The sequence below is a fragment of the Juglans regia genome, chromosome 9 (genome assembly GCF_001411555.2).
Source record: "Juglans regia cultivar Chandler chromosome 9, Walnut 2.0, whole genome shotgun sequence".
In the NCBI taxonomy this organism is placed as follows: domain Eukaryota; kingdom Viridiplantae; phylum Streptophyta; class Magnoliopsida; order Fagales; family Juglandaceae; genus Juglans; species Juglans regia.
The window spans coordinates 22,785,719-22,805,649 of NC_049909.1; the positions used below are offsets into that span (position 1 = coordinate 22,785,719).

The window sequence follows — 19,931 nt, forward strand, 5'->3', positions numbered from 1 at the left end:
TTTATCATGATTTCTATCCACATTAATTCGGATTTGCCTATTATTTGAGCCTGCTTTCCGCACGTCTTTTGAAAATTAATGGTGGGCTTTTCCAATTCCAATTCTCAGTTCGTTTGAAATATGCACTGGTAGGAGATAGACACGAAAGCCACAAGTTTCACACTACAAAACCTAGTCTTTTTTAACTTGGGTTGATACTTGTGGAGTGAAAAAAAATGTCGATCGAAGAAGATGCATGAAGCTTATCGGGTTTTGCATAGCCCTATATATGTATAGACAAACTAATTTAATTGTGTTCCTATATATCGATTAAGTAATAACATTTAATTGTCAAGATCCTTTAGATTAGAAGGCATAAATTCTGATCTCTAAATAGAAGAATCAGGTTAGAAGTATTCATCATTTTGTATAAAAAAAAAGAAGTATTTAATTACATTTTCTTGCCACGTATATGATTTTGGTAATGACCATGGAATTAACGAGCACTTTGCATCCATAATTTTTCCTTCAATAATTGATTAGAATAATTAGGAGTACCTCTAAAATGATCAGTAGTTTTTGAACCATATATATATATGCATTGTGCAAGTTTGATCACTAATTCTTCACTAACACGATCAGCATTATACTAAAAAGTTTATTCCAAATTAATAAACATTTAACTCAAACAAATTAACCAATAAAAAAGAAGACAATTACATTAATAAAGCCTACAACATGATTTGCCATTTTTAATTATTTTCTCCGGATGAGCACTGAGAGAGTACTCAATTAGTTTACAAGAAAATAATTAAAAAACAGTACTACTCTACGCATCTGATCAGAAACTAACATCAAAGTCATCCTCCGGCCATCTCTTAGATCTATCGGCCTGCATCAAGCCAGGGCTCAACCTTAACATGAGAATGCAAAACTCCATCTGACTCAGCGCCCCATCTCCGTCAAGATCACCTTCCAGAAGCATGCACACAAGCTCTTCATCCCCAATGTCATACAACCCCAGCAGGGAACTGTTCCTCTTCAAGCTCTCAAACGTGATTAGACCCTTGTCGCAATCCATCAGCAAACGAAACCCGTTGCAGAGCTCCTCTATAAACGCTTCTGCTCCCAGCCGTGCAATCATGGACGGGAAGTGGTCCTGGAAATCGACTGCATAATTCTCTAGTGCCAGATATTGTGCCATTGTCGGTCGAACTTGCAGGCCAATTTGCACGTGAAAAGGAGGAGCTAGCTAGGGAGGGAGGGAGCAGCTTAATTAAATGCAGTAGAAAGGTTGGGAAGAGGAGTGATGGAAAGTGAGGGAGAGAGAGGTGTGCTCTTATACGAGCAGCAAAGGGAGGAAAGAGATGGAGGCGCGCGTTCGTGGAAAGGGAAGACATTGAGGAGGAGCCAACAAATGGATCAGGATGTGTGAAGAGCTTCTCCTTCCTGGAAGCTGCATCGGATATATATGTAAGAAGCTCATAATTCATTAACCTGTTGTTTTAAATTACAGCTATACCACCTCGCTTCGCTAGCTCGTGGCCTACTCCTCGATCGTGTTCAACGTGCGTTAACCAATTACTTATATTAAGACGAATCACTCCAAAAAAAAAAAATACTCTTTTAGAATCCCCTTATCAATAAATATATAAATATATATTATTTAGCATGCTTGCATGGCAATTATGGTGTTTATTTATTTATTGTATGGGTTGGTATGTCTGTGTGTGGTCCATATTTTGTTTCTTAATATATATAAGACACGAGAAAATGGGAATAAATCCTGCCCAGGCAGGACTTCGACGCTACCAGAGTGGTATATGTATATGACATTCTTGTATGATAATCTCGATCCCAACTTGAACTTGAGTTGCTCCAGTGTCATCAGTTTTTTCCTTTCCGACTAGCTAGGCCAATTAAAATCTATCCAAAATTAAATAGATGCAACCATTTTAGAACCTAATTTTTGCATATAGTAGTTTACATGAGCTGGATCTAGATCAATTTTTGAACCATGATGATCTGTATGCAAAATGGATAGAGTACTATTATATATGACTGCTCTATTACTCATGACCAAATTAATGCCACCCATTTCAATCCATTAAATTAAATAAGGTTTGAACATTAATCTATGATCAATTGGAAACGGATACATTGAGATTGATTTTGAGAAGTGCTACAACAAGCGGCCACAGACAGATTTTACTGAAAAAAAACTTACAAATTGGCATTGCTCTATATGATTTGTGAGATTTACTTTATAGTAAAAGTAATTTTATAATCTAACGTACTATATCAATACAAGTCAGCTTTTAGTTTCTAAGGTCTGGTTTGGTTTTCCAAACCATGCATTTCATCTCATCTTATTTTAACATCCAAACATCATTCAAATGCCAACATTTTTCAATTTCAAATTTTTAACTTTTTCATCTAATCATTATCAAATAATAACAAATTTCCTAAACTTCTAAACAAAACACAAAAAATAATTAAACTTTTTCGAATTCTAAAACAAAAAATTATATTATAACTCTATTTTAACTTTATATTTTTATGAACCCTTTCTCTCTCATTTTTCAAAATTTCATAAAAATTTTAACTCAAATCATTTCACTGCTATTTACAAATTATATCACTATTATTTACAATTTACTTTTAAAAAAAAAAAATTGTGGCTAAGGTTGATTTACAATATACTACCAAGTTGTCCTTGTTTAGTGTAAATTATTGCATTCCTTACCAAAATGTACTTTTGGCCCCAAAAACAATAAGGTTTGAAATTTTGCCTTAAGTTCGAGACGAATCCCAACAATCCAGATCACAAATTGCAGAGATGGCAAAACTATGAATTCGACACAATAACCTTTCATGAACTTGAAGACAATAACATTTATGTGCGTGTTTGTGTTTTATATATATTTTGTAAGCAAATGCATGCGGTTAAAAAAGTGGGGTTACAAATTGGGGGGCAGGGCAGGGCAGGGTGACACATGGATCTTTCCCACCGTGGTTTCTTTTTCTTAACATGTCTGAATAATGTCTTAATTAATTTGTCCAAAAGCGAAAGGAAATCATGCGTGTAGCTGGGAATTGGTTTTGGAAAGATTTTTTTTTTTTTGTTTTGGAAGGAATTTGTGAAAGTATGCTGTGTTTCTCTGGGTTTGGTTGTAAAATTCAGTTGAGCTTAGTCTAATTTTAAGTTAAGTCTAACATTTAAACACTCGACTCTCAAATTATTAAATTCATCTCAACTCAAAACCTTCTTACACGTGAGACTTATAACTTTTTTCAACTTAACACATATTGATACGTGAGATTCACAATCTTTTTTAACTTTTCATAAAAAGTATTAAACTCATCTTAACATCTAAATACATTTTAAATTTAGTTTAGATGAGTTTCGCATAACTTTCTCTACTGCTCAACTTATTATTATTTATAAAGAATTGAATTCAACTCAATATACAAACACAACCTAAAAGACAAAAAAGAGATGCTTTCAAATATAAAACAGGACAAGATTTTAGACACTGCGATAATGGCGACACACCATGGAGTGAACTGTCGAGTGAATTTGGTTTTATCGCTCAGAACAAATGAAGTTTCAGTGCAGCTTCCTTTATCCTTCCTTCCGTGCCCCCAATTAAAGTACAAAAATCCTTAATTTGGATCCACCATTTTTAAAATATTATTCACTACCACGAACAGTCGCATTTGCCTTAAAAACAAGTCCTCAATTCCTCTACGCTGGACCCATTAATAGGTACAACAGAATACTAAGCTTGAGCTTATGCTCCTGGGCATCGTAATGATGGCCAGTTTTAGGAAACATTAAAAAAGTAACAGCACGTATTTTCACTTTTCATGTTTAGTCTTCTAAACAATGTTTTGCAACGACAAACCGTATTGGCGGCCAGGCCGGCCTCAAGCTTTGGACAAAACCGCCCATTATTTTTTATTGGGCTCTGGCCCTACCTTCCTTGAAGGGGCCAGGGAACAAATTATTTTGGGACCGAAGTTCAGGTAACCCGGTCCTCCTTTTTCAATCTGATAGCTTTGCCTCAATAATTAAAGCCTTGCACTATTATATTTATATATATATATATGTATATCCTTATACTTAAACGTGTCTATCGCCTAATAAACAGTAATAAATAATATTCTTATTTTATATTTTTTTCCTTCGTCCCTCTCTACATCCTCACATCAATATTCTTCACAAAACACCAGATCACACAATCACTACATAAAATCATCACAAAATAAATAAAATATCACCACACAACAGATCCCCGTGAAGAGAGAGGGCAAGCTCTCTGATCATCTAATTTCCTCCATATGTACAGTGGTCAAACTCAGAAATCCATGTACAAACATGAAAAATCAGGAAATATATAAAAGCAAATATATAGAATCATCTATCTTACTAATGAAAATGAGACAATTAAAACACTGAAAATACCATGGCCATTTGTATATGAATGTACAAAAATGACAAAAAAAAAGAACAAGCTATTATTTACATATATAATCAAAAGAAATCGAAGAGAGAATACCAAATCAATTAAGTTGGTGATCACTCAAAATACGGAGAACACCAAGATTTTCTTCCCAGCATCATCTTTTTCATGCCGAAATCAAAGGGACGGGAAGAGAGAGGGCTACGGGCTTCAGCATGTTGCGGGGGGAGAGAGAGAGAGGTCTGTGGGGAGGAGATAGGCGTGAGAAGGTCACCGGTGACTAGGCTTGGTGGTGGCGCTGTAACGATAACCGGTGGTGTTGGGAGGAGCCGAGGAGAAGAGATATTGAGAGGGAGAGGGGCGAGCGGCTGGAGGGAGGGAGGAGAGAGAGGAAAAATGAGGGAAAAAGTTAGGGTTTGGGATTTTAAATCCCAGCCTTTCATCTTGAATCTCCAGAATTGATCCAACAATAGAAGTTAAAACATTAAAATAAACTAACTTAAAATAGATCATTCAAATATAAATTCAAATTTAAATTATAAAATATTAATATTTCATCATTAAATAAATAATAGAGTTTTGCTAAATATTTTTAAGAGAGTAAAACCATATAAATAATTAGAGTTTTTAATATAATTTAAAGCTCATAATATTCTTAATTAACTAAAATCATTTAGATAAAATAATTTTCTACCATTATAATATTTTTGAAATTTTCAAAATAGAAGAGACTTACTTTAATGCTGAAAAAATGTGAGAGCAATATAGAAATAAAAGACAGTATTTTTTTAGTGCTCTCTAAGTCATCGAGTATTGTGGTTGAATTCTACAATTCGTAGATTTTGCAAAGAAAACTATTGTTAAAATATCTAAAATCTTTTAATTTTCATATTACTCATATTACTGTAACGTTTTGTTATCATTATAATGCTTGTTAAAATTTATTTTTATGCTCCTATGCATTAAATTATTGACTAATTAATTTTTTTCAAAAAATCATATTATTTTTATATTTTTGTGAATATTAGTCATCTATAATTTTTTTTCTCCTATTAGTCATCTCTAATTTTTTTTTCTCCTAACTAGGAAAATGTGCATTGCACGTAACTCTACAACTAGTATCCCCCTTATATTTAAAAGTGGCTATAAACGTGAACAATAATGAACAGTAATACGTGTTTTACACTTTTCTTCTTCTCCTTACGTCCCTTTCTTCGTCCGCGTTCCTCTCTACATCCTCACAACAAAATCACTACAAAATCATCACACAAATCACCAAATTACCACACAAGTTTTCACACAAATTACAAATCAGGGGTCGTCGACTGGAGAAAATGAGGAAGTGGAGGGGTCATTGGCGAAGGACGAGGCTGGTGGTGGTGGTGCGGTATCGTAGGGGTGGCTAACGGCAGCATTACGGGGAGAAACCCGTGCGTGTAAAGGAAGAGAGAGGGCTACGGGCTTCGGCCGTTGCGGGGGGAGAGAGAGAGAGAGGTCTGTGGGGACGAGATCGGCGTGGAGAAGGTCGCCGGTGACTGGGCTTGGTGGTGGCGCGATAGAGACGGCCGGTGGCACTAGGCGGAGCTGAGGAGAAGAGATCGAGAGGGAGAGGGGCGTGCAGCGGAGGGAGGGAGGAGAGAGAGGGAAGAGGGAAAAATGAGGAGAAAAGTTAGGGTTTGAGACTTTAAATCTCAAGCATTCATCTTGAATCTCCAAAATTGATCCAACAATGGAGGTTAAAATATTAAAAATAAACTAACTTAAAATAGATAATTAAAATATAAATCCAACTTTAATTTATAAAATACTAGTCTTTCATCATTAAATAAATGATAGAGTTTTGTTAAATATTTTTAAGAAAATAAAATCATATAAATAATTAGAATTTTTAACATAATTTAAATCTCATAATATTCTTAATTAATTAAAATCATTTAGATAAAATTATTTTCTACCATTATAATATTTTTGGAGTTTCCAAAATAGAAGAGCTAGACGTTTGTATTCGTAGCTCATTTCAACTCATCTCACTACTATTCATTACTATTCAGCAACTTTAACTCACAGATCTCACTACTATTCACAACTCATCTCATTACTATTTACAATCCATCTCAAGTCATCTTCGAATCCAAACGTCTATATGATGAAAAATGTGAGAGCAATATAGAAATAAAATACTCTGTATTTTTTTAATGCTCCCTAGATCATTGAGTAGTATAGTTGAATTCTAAAATTTATATATTTTGCTAAGAAAATTATTGCTAAAATATTGAAAATCATTTAATTTTCATATTACTGTAATATTTTGTTATCATTATAATGCTTGTTAAAATTTATTTTTCTATTCCTGTGTATTAAATTATTGACTAATTAGTTTTATTTTAAAAAACATATTATTTTTACATTTTAATATTTTATGAATATTAATCACTAAAATAAGGTGAATTGCACGTCACTCCACACCTAATATATATATATATATATTAGGTTTGACAATTTCTCTTTATTAAGGGCTAATTATTTTCGTATTTGTCTCTTCTCTACCCTTCTAAAACTAATATAAAATTAAGATATTTATTTTATTTCATCTTTATATAATCTGATAGCTTTGCCTCAATAATTGAAGCCTTGCACTATTATATATATATTAGGTTTGACAAGATATCTTTATTAAGGGCTAATTATTTTCGTCTTTTTCTCTTCTCTATCCTTCTAAAAATAATATCAAATTAAGATATTTATTTTATTTCATCTTTATATAATCCTCCTATATAGAGACATATGTTTTATATTCAATTATAATTAAGAACAGTAAAAATGTATCTCTTCTTTTAATTTTTTTCTCCCTCATTTTCTTCATTTTATAAGTTTTATTTTAGCTTATATTTTCTATCAATAACCGGCTCTTTTGTCGGATTATCGAAATATAAAGTATTTAATTTGTAATTTGAAAGTATCGTGCAAGGAAAATGTGGTGCAGAAAGAACTTTTGTATGTCATCCTAACTAGGCTGCTTCACAAGTTTTCTGAAAGAAAAAGGATGTGGCCGCTGTAAAGTCCTCGCCGTGTAAATTACTTCACGAGTCACGACTCAGGAATTAATTAAGACTTTTTGCCTTCCACCTGTTGAATTGTAGTCCATTCATGATTACTGCAATTAATACAAATCTGATTTATTTCAATAAGTTGGACTTGTGGACGTGATGGATTCATGCCATTTGAGGAACATCTCTCCTTCTATATATGATATACATACATATATATTGTTTCTTCCATCTCAAAGGAAATATGATTCAGAAAACTCATGATCTGCTCTTTGTTCCTGACGATCGAGAAGATATATGGGATCGATGGAAGACCCTGAATTACGCATTGTTGACTGCATCCCAGAAGATGGCGTAAACAGTACTAGATCTTACTCTGGAAATCATCGCATCCGAATAAGTTTTACTAAAATAGGAGATGAAGGTCCTTGCAATATTAACAGGTTTTTCTTCACGGATTTCTAATAAAAGCATTGGCTAACATTTAGAAGAAAAAAGAAAAAACATTAGAAAATTGATAATTGAATAGAAATAGCATATTCCGAAGTTATATTGCTTACCTCTGCGCATATTCAATGCACTACTTTGTAGATCTGAAAAAACGGATAAGCCATAGAAAAATCAATGGAAGCTTTTGCCTATCTTGTTGTGTACTCTTTATTACTCTCCCTCTTAAGAAGCTCCATTACGCTAGACACCATTACCCCAATTCAACCAATTAGAGACGGCGACACTTTAGTTTCAGCTGATCGAAGTTTTCGATTGGGATTCTTCAGCCCAGGTAGTTCAAAGAGTCGATATGTGGGAATATGGTACTTAGTATCTTCTGAAATTGTTGTATGGGTAGCCAACAGAGACACTCCTCTTAACGATCACTCAGGAGTCTTAAGGATCACTTATGAGGGAGTTCTTGTCCTTCTCAACAGCACAAATAGTACTGTTTGGTCGTCTAATACATCAAGGACTCCAGAAATTCCAGTTGCACAGCTCTTGGATGCTGGAAATCTAGTTGTGAAGGATGGAAACTTTGATGACCCAGGAAATTTTTTGTGGCAAAGTTTTGATTATCCTTGTGACACGCTCCTACCGGAAATGAAGCTTGGAAAGAACTTGGTAACTGGTCTAGACAGGTTTCTATCATCTTGGAAGAGCATAGAAGATCCTGCTCAAGGTGTGTTTTCGGTAAGGATAGATCCTCATGGGCTTCCGCAGTTAGTTGCTATGGAGGGAGCTGCAATCAAGTTTCGAGCGGGGCCATGGAATGGCCTTGCATTTTCGGGGATTCCTGGGTTAATTAGACCGAATCCGATAATTAATTATACGTTTGTGTTAAATGAGAATGAGGTCTATTATGAGAACAGACTCCTAAACAGTTCAGTTTTTTCAAGACTTGTACTGAATCCGTCAGGCATATCCGAACGCTTCACATGGATAGATCGGACACACAGTTGGCAGCGGTTCGTTACATCCCAGTTGGATCAGTGTGAAAATTATGCCTTCTGTGGTGCCTATGCTACCTGCAATCCCAATAACTCCCCAGTATGTGCATGTTTTGAGGGATTCGAACCCAAGTCTGAAAGAAACTGGAATTCAAATGATTGGTCCGATGGGTGTGTTCGGAGGACTCCATTGGAATGCAATGATGGAGACGGCTTCTTGAAGTGCACGGAGTTGAAATTGCCCGACACATCTTCCTCCTGGTTTAATAAGACTACTAGCCTCAAGGAATGTGAGGGATTGTGTTTAAAAAACTGCTCTTGCACAGCATATTCAAATCTAGATATTAGGGGAGAGGGAAGTGGCTGCTTGCTTTGGTTCGATAACCTGATTGATATTAGAGTATTCTCCGAGGGTGGACAAGAGCTATATTTAAAGCTGGCCAATTCAGAACTAGGTACATTTTACTTTTCTTCTTTTTCTTTTTCATGGATTTGCTTCCTTTCGCTAAATAGAGGACAAAATCGACCGCTATATGGCTTCGTCTTCCATTGATACTTCTCAAGCATGCTAGCTTCGAAACAATGGAACATTTTTAGGAACAAAATAAACAAATTTTGGATGTTGGCCGAGGAAGTCCGACACAACTACAAGCTATATAGTAGATAGTGAAAATTAAGATACTTTCCCCTTCCCTTCAATTCAACTTCGCAAAGCGATAATACTCTGGAAGCCAGGAACAACAGCAGTTGGATTCCAATTTAATTGCTATGTGATAGAACAATCAAAATTGGCAAATACCCCTTTGGAAACAAAAATCAATAGTGGCAAATATATTATATTGACCATACTTCTTATCTTGCAGATCGAAAAGAGAAAAGCAAGCAACCCAGCAAGTTAAAACAAGCATCAATCATAGGGTCTGCAATATTAGTCACTGTAATTCTAATACTTGGAGTGATCACATATATACGGAAGAAGAGACTAGGTTCCAAAGGTAAATCTGTAAGATGTGGACTCTGACTCTGAATCTGATCATCATTTCTAATGCATCAGATTAGGTGGTTGCTGGCCGGCTTCCATTCAATTATACTCTTCAAGTTTTTAGTGCCCAATTTAGTTCCTAATATTTCAGGAATGAAGAAAAGAATCGACAAGAAAGATTGCGACAATGAAGGCTTGAACGAAGACATGGAGTTGACGATATTTGATTTGACAGTCATAGCTAATGCCACCGATAACTTTTCAAGCAACAACAAGCTGGGAGAAGGTGGCTTTGGACCTGTCTATAAGGTAAAGAACATCCTAGCTATGTAAGCTTATCTTTTCCGGTAACATTTCCTAACCTATGGATTTTCAGGGTACACTGCTAGATGGGCAAGTGATAGCAGTAAAGAGGCTTTCAAAGAATTCAGGACAAGGACCAAAAGAGTTCAAAAATGAAGTTCAATTTATTGCCAGACTTCAGCACCGCAATCTAGTGAAGCTTCTCGGGTGTTGCATTCAAGAAGATGAGAAAATGTTGATCTACGAATACATGCCTAACAAAAGCTTGGACTTCTTTATTTTCGGTTTGAGCTTTGACCCTTCTAAATCAGGACATTCATCTTCAGCTAGCGTTATCATCTTTCGTTACTGAAGAAGTTTGTTGAGAATTCAGCAAGAATGGTACTAACAAGAATGTGAAATTTGACAGATCAGACGAAGATTAAATTACTAGACTGGCAAACGCGCATGAACATCATTGGGGGGATTGCAAGAGGACTTCTCTATCTTCATGAAGACTCTAGGCTGAGAGTTATCCATAGAGATCTCAAAGCTAGCAATATCTTACTAGATAACAACATGAATCCAAAAATTTCGGACTTTGGCCTGGCTAGATCATTTGGGGGAGATGAAGTGGACTCCAAGACCAATAGGATTGTTGGAACATAGTAAGTACATTTGAACTTCTTTTGTTGGTTACATCGAACAGCTTACGAACTTTCTTTTCTTTGCAATGATATCTTACAGTGGTTATATGTCTCCCGAGTACGCGGTGCATGGGAAGTACTCAGTAAAATCAGATGTATTTAGCTTTGGAGTTTTAGTGCTAGAGCTCGTAAGTGGGAAGAAGAACAGGGGATTCTGTGATCCAGACCACAACCTTAATCTTCTTGGACATGTAAGCAAGAAAAATGGCACCCTATTGATATATTTTCGTTTTTTAGTAGAAACCCATCTTAAACCCATCTTAATACTCATCGGAAAATCTGGAGGCAGTCCGACTCAGAAAGATGTGGGTGTTTATTTGTTTCAGGCGTGGAGACTTTTGGTTGAAGACAGGCCAATGGGACTGGTCGATGAATCAGTAGGCGACTCTATCACTCAATCTGAAGCGTTAAGATGCATTAAGGTGGGTTTGTTATGTGTGCAACATAATCCAGAAGATAGACCCAACATGTCATCTGTGGTTCTCATGTTAAGTGGTGAGAGTTTACTGCATAAGCCAAGGCAGCCAGGTTTTTATATAGATTCACAGAAGTCAGATTATTCATCTAGTGATCAGCATGCAACTTATTCAGCAAATGGAATCAGCACTACATTGTTTGAAGCACGGTGAGTATCACCAGTTGGAGCAGAAGGGGATCCAGAGGGTTCTTCTGAGATTTATGTAGTAGTAATGAATTCAACGTATAATATTTAACCAAGGAAAAAGGTTTTTCTAGCTTCAGCAATGACTTAAATAATTAGATTTGTATTGAGTTTAAATTTTTGAGATAAATGATAGTTTAAATTATTAATTATTAATAGAGCTTGAGTTCGAATTTTTAAGTCTACACTTTATATTTATTAAATGAGTAATATTGTTAGATATAAATTTTAAATAGACAAATTTTATAAGAGTCCTTTGTAAAAAAAAAAAAAAAATGGTACTAATAAAAAATAATTTTTTTTATATATATATATTTTTAAGTGAAATCCATTTTTTAAAAACTTGCATGAAATTTGTAGAATCATTTCTCTTATTAAATTTTCCACTTTGCATCGTTAAAGTGAGCTGGTTGCTTTTACTGCACGCATTTTGCTTAATTATATAGTCTATCAATCATTACGCATAAAGCTGCATGTTCTTTTCCCACTAATTCTTTAATCAATTTCTCTTCAAGCATGCTATAAACTCACGTCTAATTTTGCTTTGAGAAACGCAATTAAAGGATAGAACTAATGATGGAGGTAACCTTTTAAGATTCTTAAAAATTCATGTGAAAAAAATTAAAAAAAAAAAACAGAAAAGGAGATGGAGAAGATATAATGAGTGAGACAGATAAACCCTTGTAACTACTCTCCAGCCTCGCTCTCTCCAGACGATTTTTCCGTCCAATTGGGAAGTTTGGGAGTGGGATGAAATATAAAATTATCATTTTATTTTATTTTATTTTATTATTATATATTTTTTAAATTTTTATATAAAATATAATAAATAATTCAACTTTTTTAAATTTCAATTTATCTTTTTTAAATTTTAAAATAATAATAATATTAAAACATAATATTTTAAACTCTCTCAAAGATCCCATCTTCCCAGCTCAAATTGGAGCTTTGGCTCCTCCCTCTCTCATCCTACTTATATTGTTTTTCAGTTTTTTATTGTAGTTTTCAGCCTTTTTTATTCGGTTCTTATTATGTTTTCCATCTATATCAAGAAGAAGCACCGACTTACTTTTTCGACCCTCCACGATTGTCACGCACCCCACCGAAGAACTCCCATACAGTCGATCTTTCATACGGTCGAAAATGAATGTCAAAAGGAGCAGTGTGTGCTTCACACCTGTAGCTCAACCCAGGCGTGAGATCCATGCACCACCGCATCGGGGTGTACCTGTTGCCACCACGCAAGGAATATTCGGGACCAACAACCTCAAATCCTTCAGATCCGACCAACCTCCACTTTCATAGAGTGGCGCGTGGCCTTCACGCGCCTCCATAGTCCCTGGCGTTCATCATCTAGCGATTCGACTCATCTTCTGTTTGCCATCTTCATATGTTTCCGCTTCTCCTAACTAAAGATTGTAGGAAAGAGGTAGTAAAAGTCTCCTTCAGCCAATCTGGTCCAGTGAAATGCAGCACAACTCACTTCACTGTAACTCTCAATCATAGGCAGGTTTGGGGGGTGAGATGAGAATTTTGTGTTTTGTTTTAGTGTTTAAAATATTATGTTTTAGTATTATTATTGTATTGGGATTTGAAAAAGTTGAATTGAGATTTGAAAAAGTTGAATTGTTTATTATATTTTGTATGAGAATTTGAAAAATGTGTAATGATGAGATGAAATGAGATGAGAATTTTGTGTTTCATCCCACCCCCAAACCTGCCCAAAGTCCGTTTATCGAATTGTATCAAAACCACTTCAAGTAGCTTCCCCTTTTGAGAAATGGGTGGGGGTTAAGTTATTGGCTCCATATCCCTTTTTTTATTTTTATTTCCTGTGTTGTATTTACTGGTTTGGATTGAATGTTGGGGCCTCTCACCCTGTTGACTATTGTATCCTGTAACTATTAAATGTATATATATATATATAATATGTTTGCCTAGGAAAAAAAAAAGAATGAGGGAGAGAGATTTTGCTGGTACATCTTTGATATTGTCAATTATTTTTTAGTACATAGCATATGTTTATATTTATAAATGAATGAGATTAGAGAAAGAACGAAAATTCAATAAATCAATGGTATTGATTGATATTGATTCATTTACATAATAAATTAAATACGGTAAAGAATAAGTCATATTACCACATGTACTAATATGTATGATAATATTCTAACATCCGCCTCAAACTTAGGATGCTGATGAAGACGTTAAATTGAGTTTGTAAATAAGATCACGTTCTCGACTAGGCGGATGAGACTTGGGGATTTGACTGACGACCTGACAAAAGGTATCTCGGTGGCTTATGGCGCAAGTGGATGGCAAACAGAAACAAATCGATGTACGAGATTGATGATGAAAAGGAGGGCATCAATCCTTTAAGTGCATACGAAGTCTCTGAAGGATGTATGGTGAACCAAAAAAGAACACCAAATAACATGATAAATATGAGACTTATCACAAATAGTGATTCGCTAAATGCGTAGGAAGTTTTTGGAAAATGTGTGGTGAACGAAAAAAATGCCAAATATTACGTTAAATATGAGACTTATCATAAATGAGAAAGAAAAAACATTACGAGAGACACTAAGAAGTTGGTGGCTCTAATGCCAAATGTCGAAAACAACTCATGCAGTTGATTGGTGTTTTGATATAAGAAAAATTATATTGAAAAATGGACGTAATTGAGAAAAATTTGTGAGACGTAAAGCCTGTGGAAGAACTTTAAGAGAAATATTCCATAGAATTGAGCCTGACGTTAGCCAAGGGTGATGTAGGGGAACCCGAATCAGATGATGCTGAACTGTCAGATTGTACCTTGGTGGCATTGAACTACCTTGAGACAGTAGTTGAGCACAGGTACAATATAAAACAGTGACTTTTCCTTGATTTGTGGAAGTTTTGAGCACATATTAGTATTTTAACCATAACTTTGGCTACATGTATCGGATTCGTGCATATGACCTCAATTCGGAAAGTTCTTTTCGGCGCATACGCCGTGATCACCAAGTTATGTTTGGTGAGCATTGTTTTCAAGTCCAAAATTAGCTGTTTTCCAATTCAAAACTCTAATTTTAGATATTTTTGCCTTTTATAGTAATATTTTGTTTCTCGGTTAGGAATTGATTTTTAGCCCGATTTTGACCAGATTTTTGTCAGATTGCTTCTTTATTTATGTATTTATTTTTGGTATGTTTATTAAGATTTTTCTATTTTTGGTAAAATCATGATATTTTTCGATTTAAAACTATTTTCGGGCTTGTGAGTTTGGTTGGACATTCTGGAGTTTTGATCATTTTCAATTGAAAATAGAGTTGTTTTCTCTATATTTTGGGCGAATCTATTGTCTTCTTTGTTTTGATTATCTGTTGAAACTAGTCACCAGAATTAATCTAAATTATGTTCGGCGTCAAAGGGCTTTGATACCATATATAAATTAAAATAAAATAGAAAAGGAGATGGAGAATAGAGAAATTGGGAGTGAGACTTTGAGAGCTACATATTTGCTACTCTCAATTGTTTTTTAACATATAACATATGTGCAGAATGAGATTAGATAAAAAATGAAAATACAATAAATCGATGATACTGATTGATTTACCTAATAAATTAAATATGATAGAGAATAAGTCATATTACCACATGGATTAAAATATTATGAATATATTCTATTATTAACAATTCCAAAATGTTATTTTGGCAAACAATAGAACCAATATTAGATGTTTTTTCTAGAGTAATCAATATTAGAGGAATAATATTATAGATTGTGCAAGTATCATATATTCTAGTTAAAAAAAATAAAAATAAAAATTTACTGTTGAAAATAATAATTTTTTTTTTACTTAAATTTTATATTTATTTACTTTTATAGATAATGTTCCACCGTATCTGACATTGCTGATATTGACGTGGATCTCATACAAAATGTCATCATTACGTTCACCTTACACAAAACTAAAATTAAAATAGAAAAAAGAAAAAGAAAAAAAGCTACCTGTCATTTTGGAAAACGAAAAGCAAAATAATCTGACGGAGACAGATCAGAACGGGCAGAGTTATACCATCCAGTCCAGTCATTCTCAAATCTCAAGTCTAAAATTTGGTTAAAGTTTACCTGATTGAATTCATCAAATTTATCTTTAAATTTTAATAAAAAATACATATTTTTTATATATTTAAAATCTTTTTATTCATAAATTTATATTGAATTAGTCATTAAATTCATTAAATTAATAATATAATATTATTTTTTTAATAATAATTTTTTTTTCATATTTTACAATTATACTAATTATATATTAATTAATAAATTAAATTATTGTTTCTCGGTTAATTTTTTTCCTCAATTAAATTATTTTTTTCATCGTAAAGGGGAGTTGTTTGGATCATAACATTAGAATATTGCTCATATGTTAGAGTGCAACCTTCTCCTCCACTTTGTAAGAGAGTGGTGAAGAATGGGTCCTCCTCATATGGGGTGTCCATCCTTTAAGAATCAGATAATAGATACAGGACAACACAATAAGTACAAGAAAATAGATACAATGCAGTACAATAAAATAGATACCAGGCAGCACAAGAAAATAGATATAAGGCAGCACATTTTTAAAAAATATCAAACCATGCTGCATGTTACTTTCCCAAAGTTCATTTTGATTAAACTGTTAAGTGCTAATAGTTACACAACAAGTTCATTTACACAATATTACAATTAGCAATACCCGAAAAAAATTCCAGTATTGAATTCCAGCAAAGACAGAGTTTTATTAATTACAGCATTAAATAGAACAGTATACATTATAAAAAAAAATTGTTCAAAGCAACTTCATGACAATGGGATAATACTTTGAATATGTTTCGATCACAACAGCCCACAAAAAGTCACAATTAAGATTACATTATCAGATTGAGCACTGATATCAGTGTCCAAACATCATAGACATATATAAGGAAAAACTAGGTTCTCACAATTCTTGCCATTTCCAGTCACAATTATGGTTTTAGGCAACTGCACTCTCTAATGTAAGGGGAAACTAAAATTAAACACTCCAAGCAACTACAGGAACACACTTGTCTGTATGTATAAGCCTTCCAAAGCCACAACTTCAGAAATTTACCTTGGAGAGAATATTGTACTAATTTCAACACCTGGAATTATCTTGATTCTAAATTTTCGAGCAGCTTCTAGAGCCTCGAGGATGCCTGACATTGTGTCATGATCTGTCAGATCAAGAACGTTTATCTGTTATAAGTAAATTTATTAATTAAATTTCAAACATCTTATGATTATTCAAGGCAAATATAATAAGAAAATAGAAAATAAGAACTAAAAAGCAATCAAATAAAAAATCGGGTTAACAATTATAAGTACTACCAAATAGGATGTAATTTTAAAATCAAGAATAACAGTTCTTGTAAACGTTTGGACTTCAATCACACAACGCAATGGTCGAATAACATTAACAGACGGCATTGCAGGATAGTATCAGAGGTTTATTGTGTGGCATCCCCAAGTTGATTCAAGTCTCTAAATTTTTTTTATAAAGAAATTGAATTAAATATTCCTTTAATATTATTGTTGTTATTGGTAGTTGTAAACCAGTGGTATTCAAAATCATTTTGCTGACTATAAGCAAGTAGATAATCTTCTTGAAACATATTTTCTGGGTCATAGCTAGATATCATCTTTATCCACCATGCTGACATTGTATGCCTCAAAAGCCATATAAAACTGAAGTAGTTATACGACCTAACCAAGCTGTAATACTAGTTAATTGGGGTTTAGCTTTGTGGATCCCAGTTATTTACGTCTCATCTAAAATCATATAAATGTAGTGCAAAATTTCTCATACATACATATATGAGAGAGTGAACTCACGGAGATGGAGAACGTTAACGTTCGGAGCAGAAGAGAAAGGAGCGGCAACGGTGCGCCTATGGAGGTGATGGAGGTCGTCTTTCACCTGAAACACCTCGTACGAACTTGAAAATCTGCTTCACGAAGATGAATTGGTCACTTTATCAGCAAATGATATAATACAAGCTTCGCGAAAAATAGGAGAGGAAATGGAGGGAAGAAACGGAGAGGAAGAAAGGGAGAGGGAGAAGGGAAATCTGGGAATCAGGAAGAAAGGGAGAGGAAGAAAGAAGGGGAGATGAAGAATCGAAAAGGGATTTGGGTGTAGAGAAGAAAGCATAGAAGAGAGGGAATAAAGAATAAAATCCCAGATTCGGGAAGAAAGAAAGGGAGAGGAGATAAAGAAAGAAAGGGAGATGAAGAATAGAAAATGGATTTGGGGATTTGGAGATTTCGGAGTAGAGGAAGAAAGCAGAGTAGAAAGTGAAGAAAGAACTATTTCGCGTGCAAAAGAGTGATTTTCGTAATAAAATAATCCGATGGACGTTGAATAGTAGTTCATCAAGTTTGAAGATAAATGAGACTCCACTGGAGCTGAAAGCTTCACATTTAAGTAAAAGGTGAATCCAATGCCATGTGTTTTGAGCGAAATTCATCAAATTTTAAATATTGGACTCATTTGTTGGACTATGAGTCCAATGCCAGTTTTCTTAAAGTTAGAGTGATTGAAGATATTAATATATATTGTATAATAATATAATAGTCTATATTTTAATAATAATATTTTTTAATAAGTTTATTTTTGTATTTTACAAATACATTTTATATATTAATTAATAATTTAAATTTTATTTAAAATTATTATTTTTCAACTATTTTTTTTATATCAACCTAATTATCCTATAACATTGTTTATAAAAACATTTCTTGAAAAATCTAGACATAATATAGCTTTATTTACCAATGAAAATTTTAAAAAGAATTTAATAAACATTTACTGATTATTTGTGAATAAAATATGAATTTAATGGATAAACAGTAAGTCTTCATATATAAAAATTCCTTTAATGTCATTCATGTAGTTCAAAATCTAAAATAAAAGATTTTAACTAGTCTAATGAAAGTGATTTATACAGAATTTAACTATATTTTAAATTTTATTAATATTTGACTAGTCAAATATTTATAGCGCATGCGTGCATATGTAATCTGTGAAAGAACTCGTCGGTCAGAATCGTATAAAAGTCGACGAGGACGATATATTGATGACGGCCATTAATTTCCAAGTCCAACCTTGGCATCGATCGTTCCCAGCTAGCGATCGAGTGTGCAGTTGCTTTCAACTATCATGCTGAAATGGGACGTACTCATGAACGTGAAGACCTGTTCAAATGAGTGCACCAGCGGAAGAGTAGCATTTTCCATATCCATATTTTATTATTATTAATATATAATATTTTTCTGTTGATCCAATGATGGATCATTGCATGCATGACTTTCAGAACAAGGCAACATGACTGATTAACATTATGTGGGGGAAGAAGAGATAGACCGAGTGATTGCAAACAAATTCGTGAAGCCAAAGCTTGTTTTTCATTTTTCAGTCATTATTAATGGTGGGGGTTGGGGGGCCTCCTCGATCAGCTAAACCTTACTGAACTCCCATCACGGTGTGAAAACTGAAAAGGCCTAACTACCTACTTTACGGGCAGTAGTAGTAGGACGTCTAAACGGCCCCATGAAGATTATTATTGCAATATTATTCTCTTGGATAATCCTTTGCCAATAAAAAATAGTTTGATCTACGTCAAGATTGCCTATAATATATGCCCTAAATCGTGCTCTTCTGAGACTTCTAATAAGCCTCCCTAAACAACAATTAATATTGGTGGTAGGAACAAAAAAAAAATGTCTTTTTGTAGAAGGTCAGTTGTAATTCAACGAGAAGATAAAAAGAGTTGCCGAAAGGTCTCGTTTGTTTTGAAAAAACATCTCATCTCATCTTATCTAATCATTACAACTTTTTTAACTTTCAATACAAAATAAAATAAACAATTCAACTTTTTCAAATCTTAAAATAAAAATAATACTAAAAATTATATTTTAATAATATTTTATTTAATTTTTTAATTTTAATCTCATCTAATCTCATCTTAAAAAACAAACGAGCTAAAAATGATGTCATTAGCTGATCAGATTAACAAGGACTACACGCCATGTACGTCAAACAAAAGCATTTCTCGTGTTCATATACATACATATGGTGGTATTGGACCCAACTCTGCAAACCTTTAATTCTGACGTCGAAATGAGATTATCAGGCCGTAAGATTTTGGAATGGACATATAATTTTAAAATGAGCAAGTATCTTGCATTTTTTAAAAAAATAAAAATAGATAAATTGGAATGGACATGAACACCTTAGCCGTAGGCTTTTGCTGACCGAAAATAATAATAATAATAATAACAGAGGACTTGGCTTCCTGCTCGAAATATATTTTATGTTACGTG

At 33.7% G+C, this 19,931-nt stretch overlaps 2 protein-coding genes across 2 annotated transcripts; one reads left to right on the top strand and one right to left on the bottom strand.

The window, feature by feature from the left end:
• Positions 1-700: 700 nt before the first annotated feature.
• Positions 701-1,412, bottom strand: LOC108992222 (calcium-binding protein PBP1-like). The gene has a single exon (XM_018966712.2). The coding sequence runs from the start codon at positions 1,181-1,183 to the stop codon at positions 821-823; it is 363 nt and encodes a 120-aa protein (XP_018822257.1). The 5' UTR covers positions 1,184-1,412; the 3' UTR covers positions 701-820.
• A 6,303-nt stretch (positions 1,413-7,715) lies between these two features.
• LOC108993282 (G-type lectin S-receptor-like serine/threonine-protein kinase At4g27290) lies at positions 7,716-11,675 on the top strand. The gene is made up of 7 exons (XM_018968147.2): positions 7,716-9,386; positions 9,795-9,926; positions 10,065-10,222; positions 10,290-10,500; positions 10,626-10,863; positions 10,943-11,093; positions 11,229-11,675. The coding sequence occupies exons 1-7, from the start codon at positions 8,117-8,119 to the stop codon at positions 11,529-11,531; spliced, it is 2,463 nt and encodes an 820-aa protein (XP_018823692.1). The 5' UTR covers positions 7,716-8,116; the 3' UTR covers positions 11,532-11,675.
• Positions 11,676-19,931: the final 8,256 nt, after the last annotated feature.

Bases quoted from the DNA above. Each gene is read 5' to 3' on its own strand.
- LOC108992222 (XM_018966712.2), bottom strand. From the start codon at position 1,183: ATGGCACAATATCTGGCACTAGAGAATTATGCAGTCGATTTCCAGGAC.
- LOC108993282 (XM_018968147.2), top strand. From the start codon at position 8,117: ATGGAAGCTTTTGCCTATCTTGTTGTGTACTCTTTATTACTCTCCCTC. The intron at 9,387-9,794 runs GTACATTTTACT...CTTATCTTGCAG, and splicing joins GCTGGCCAATTCAGAACTAG to ATCGAAAAGAGAAAAGCAAG. The intron at 9,927-10,064 runs GTAAATCTGTAA...CTAATATTTCAG, and splicing joins GAAGAGACTAGGTTCCAAAG to GAATGAAGAAAAGAATCGAC.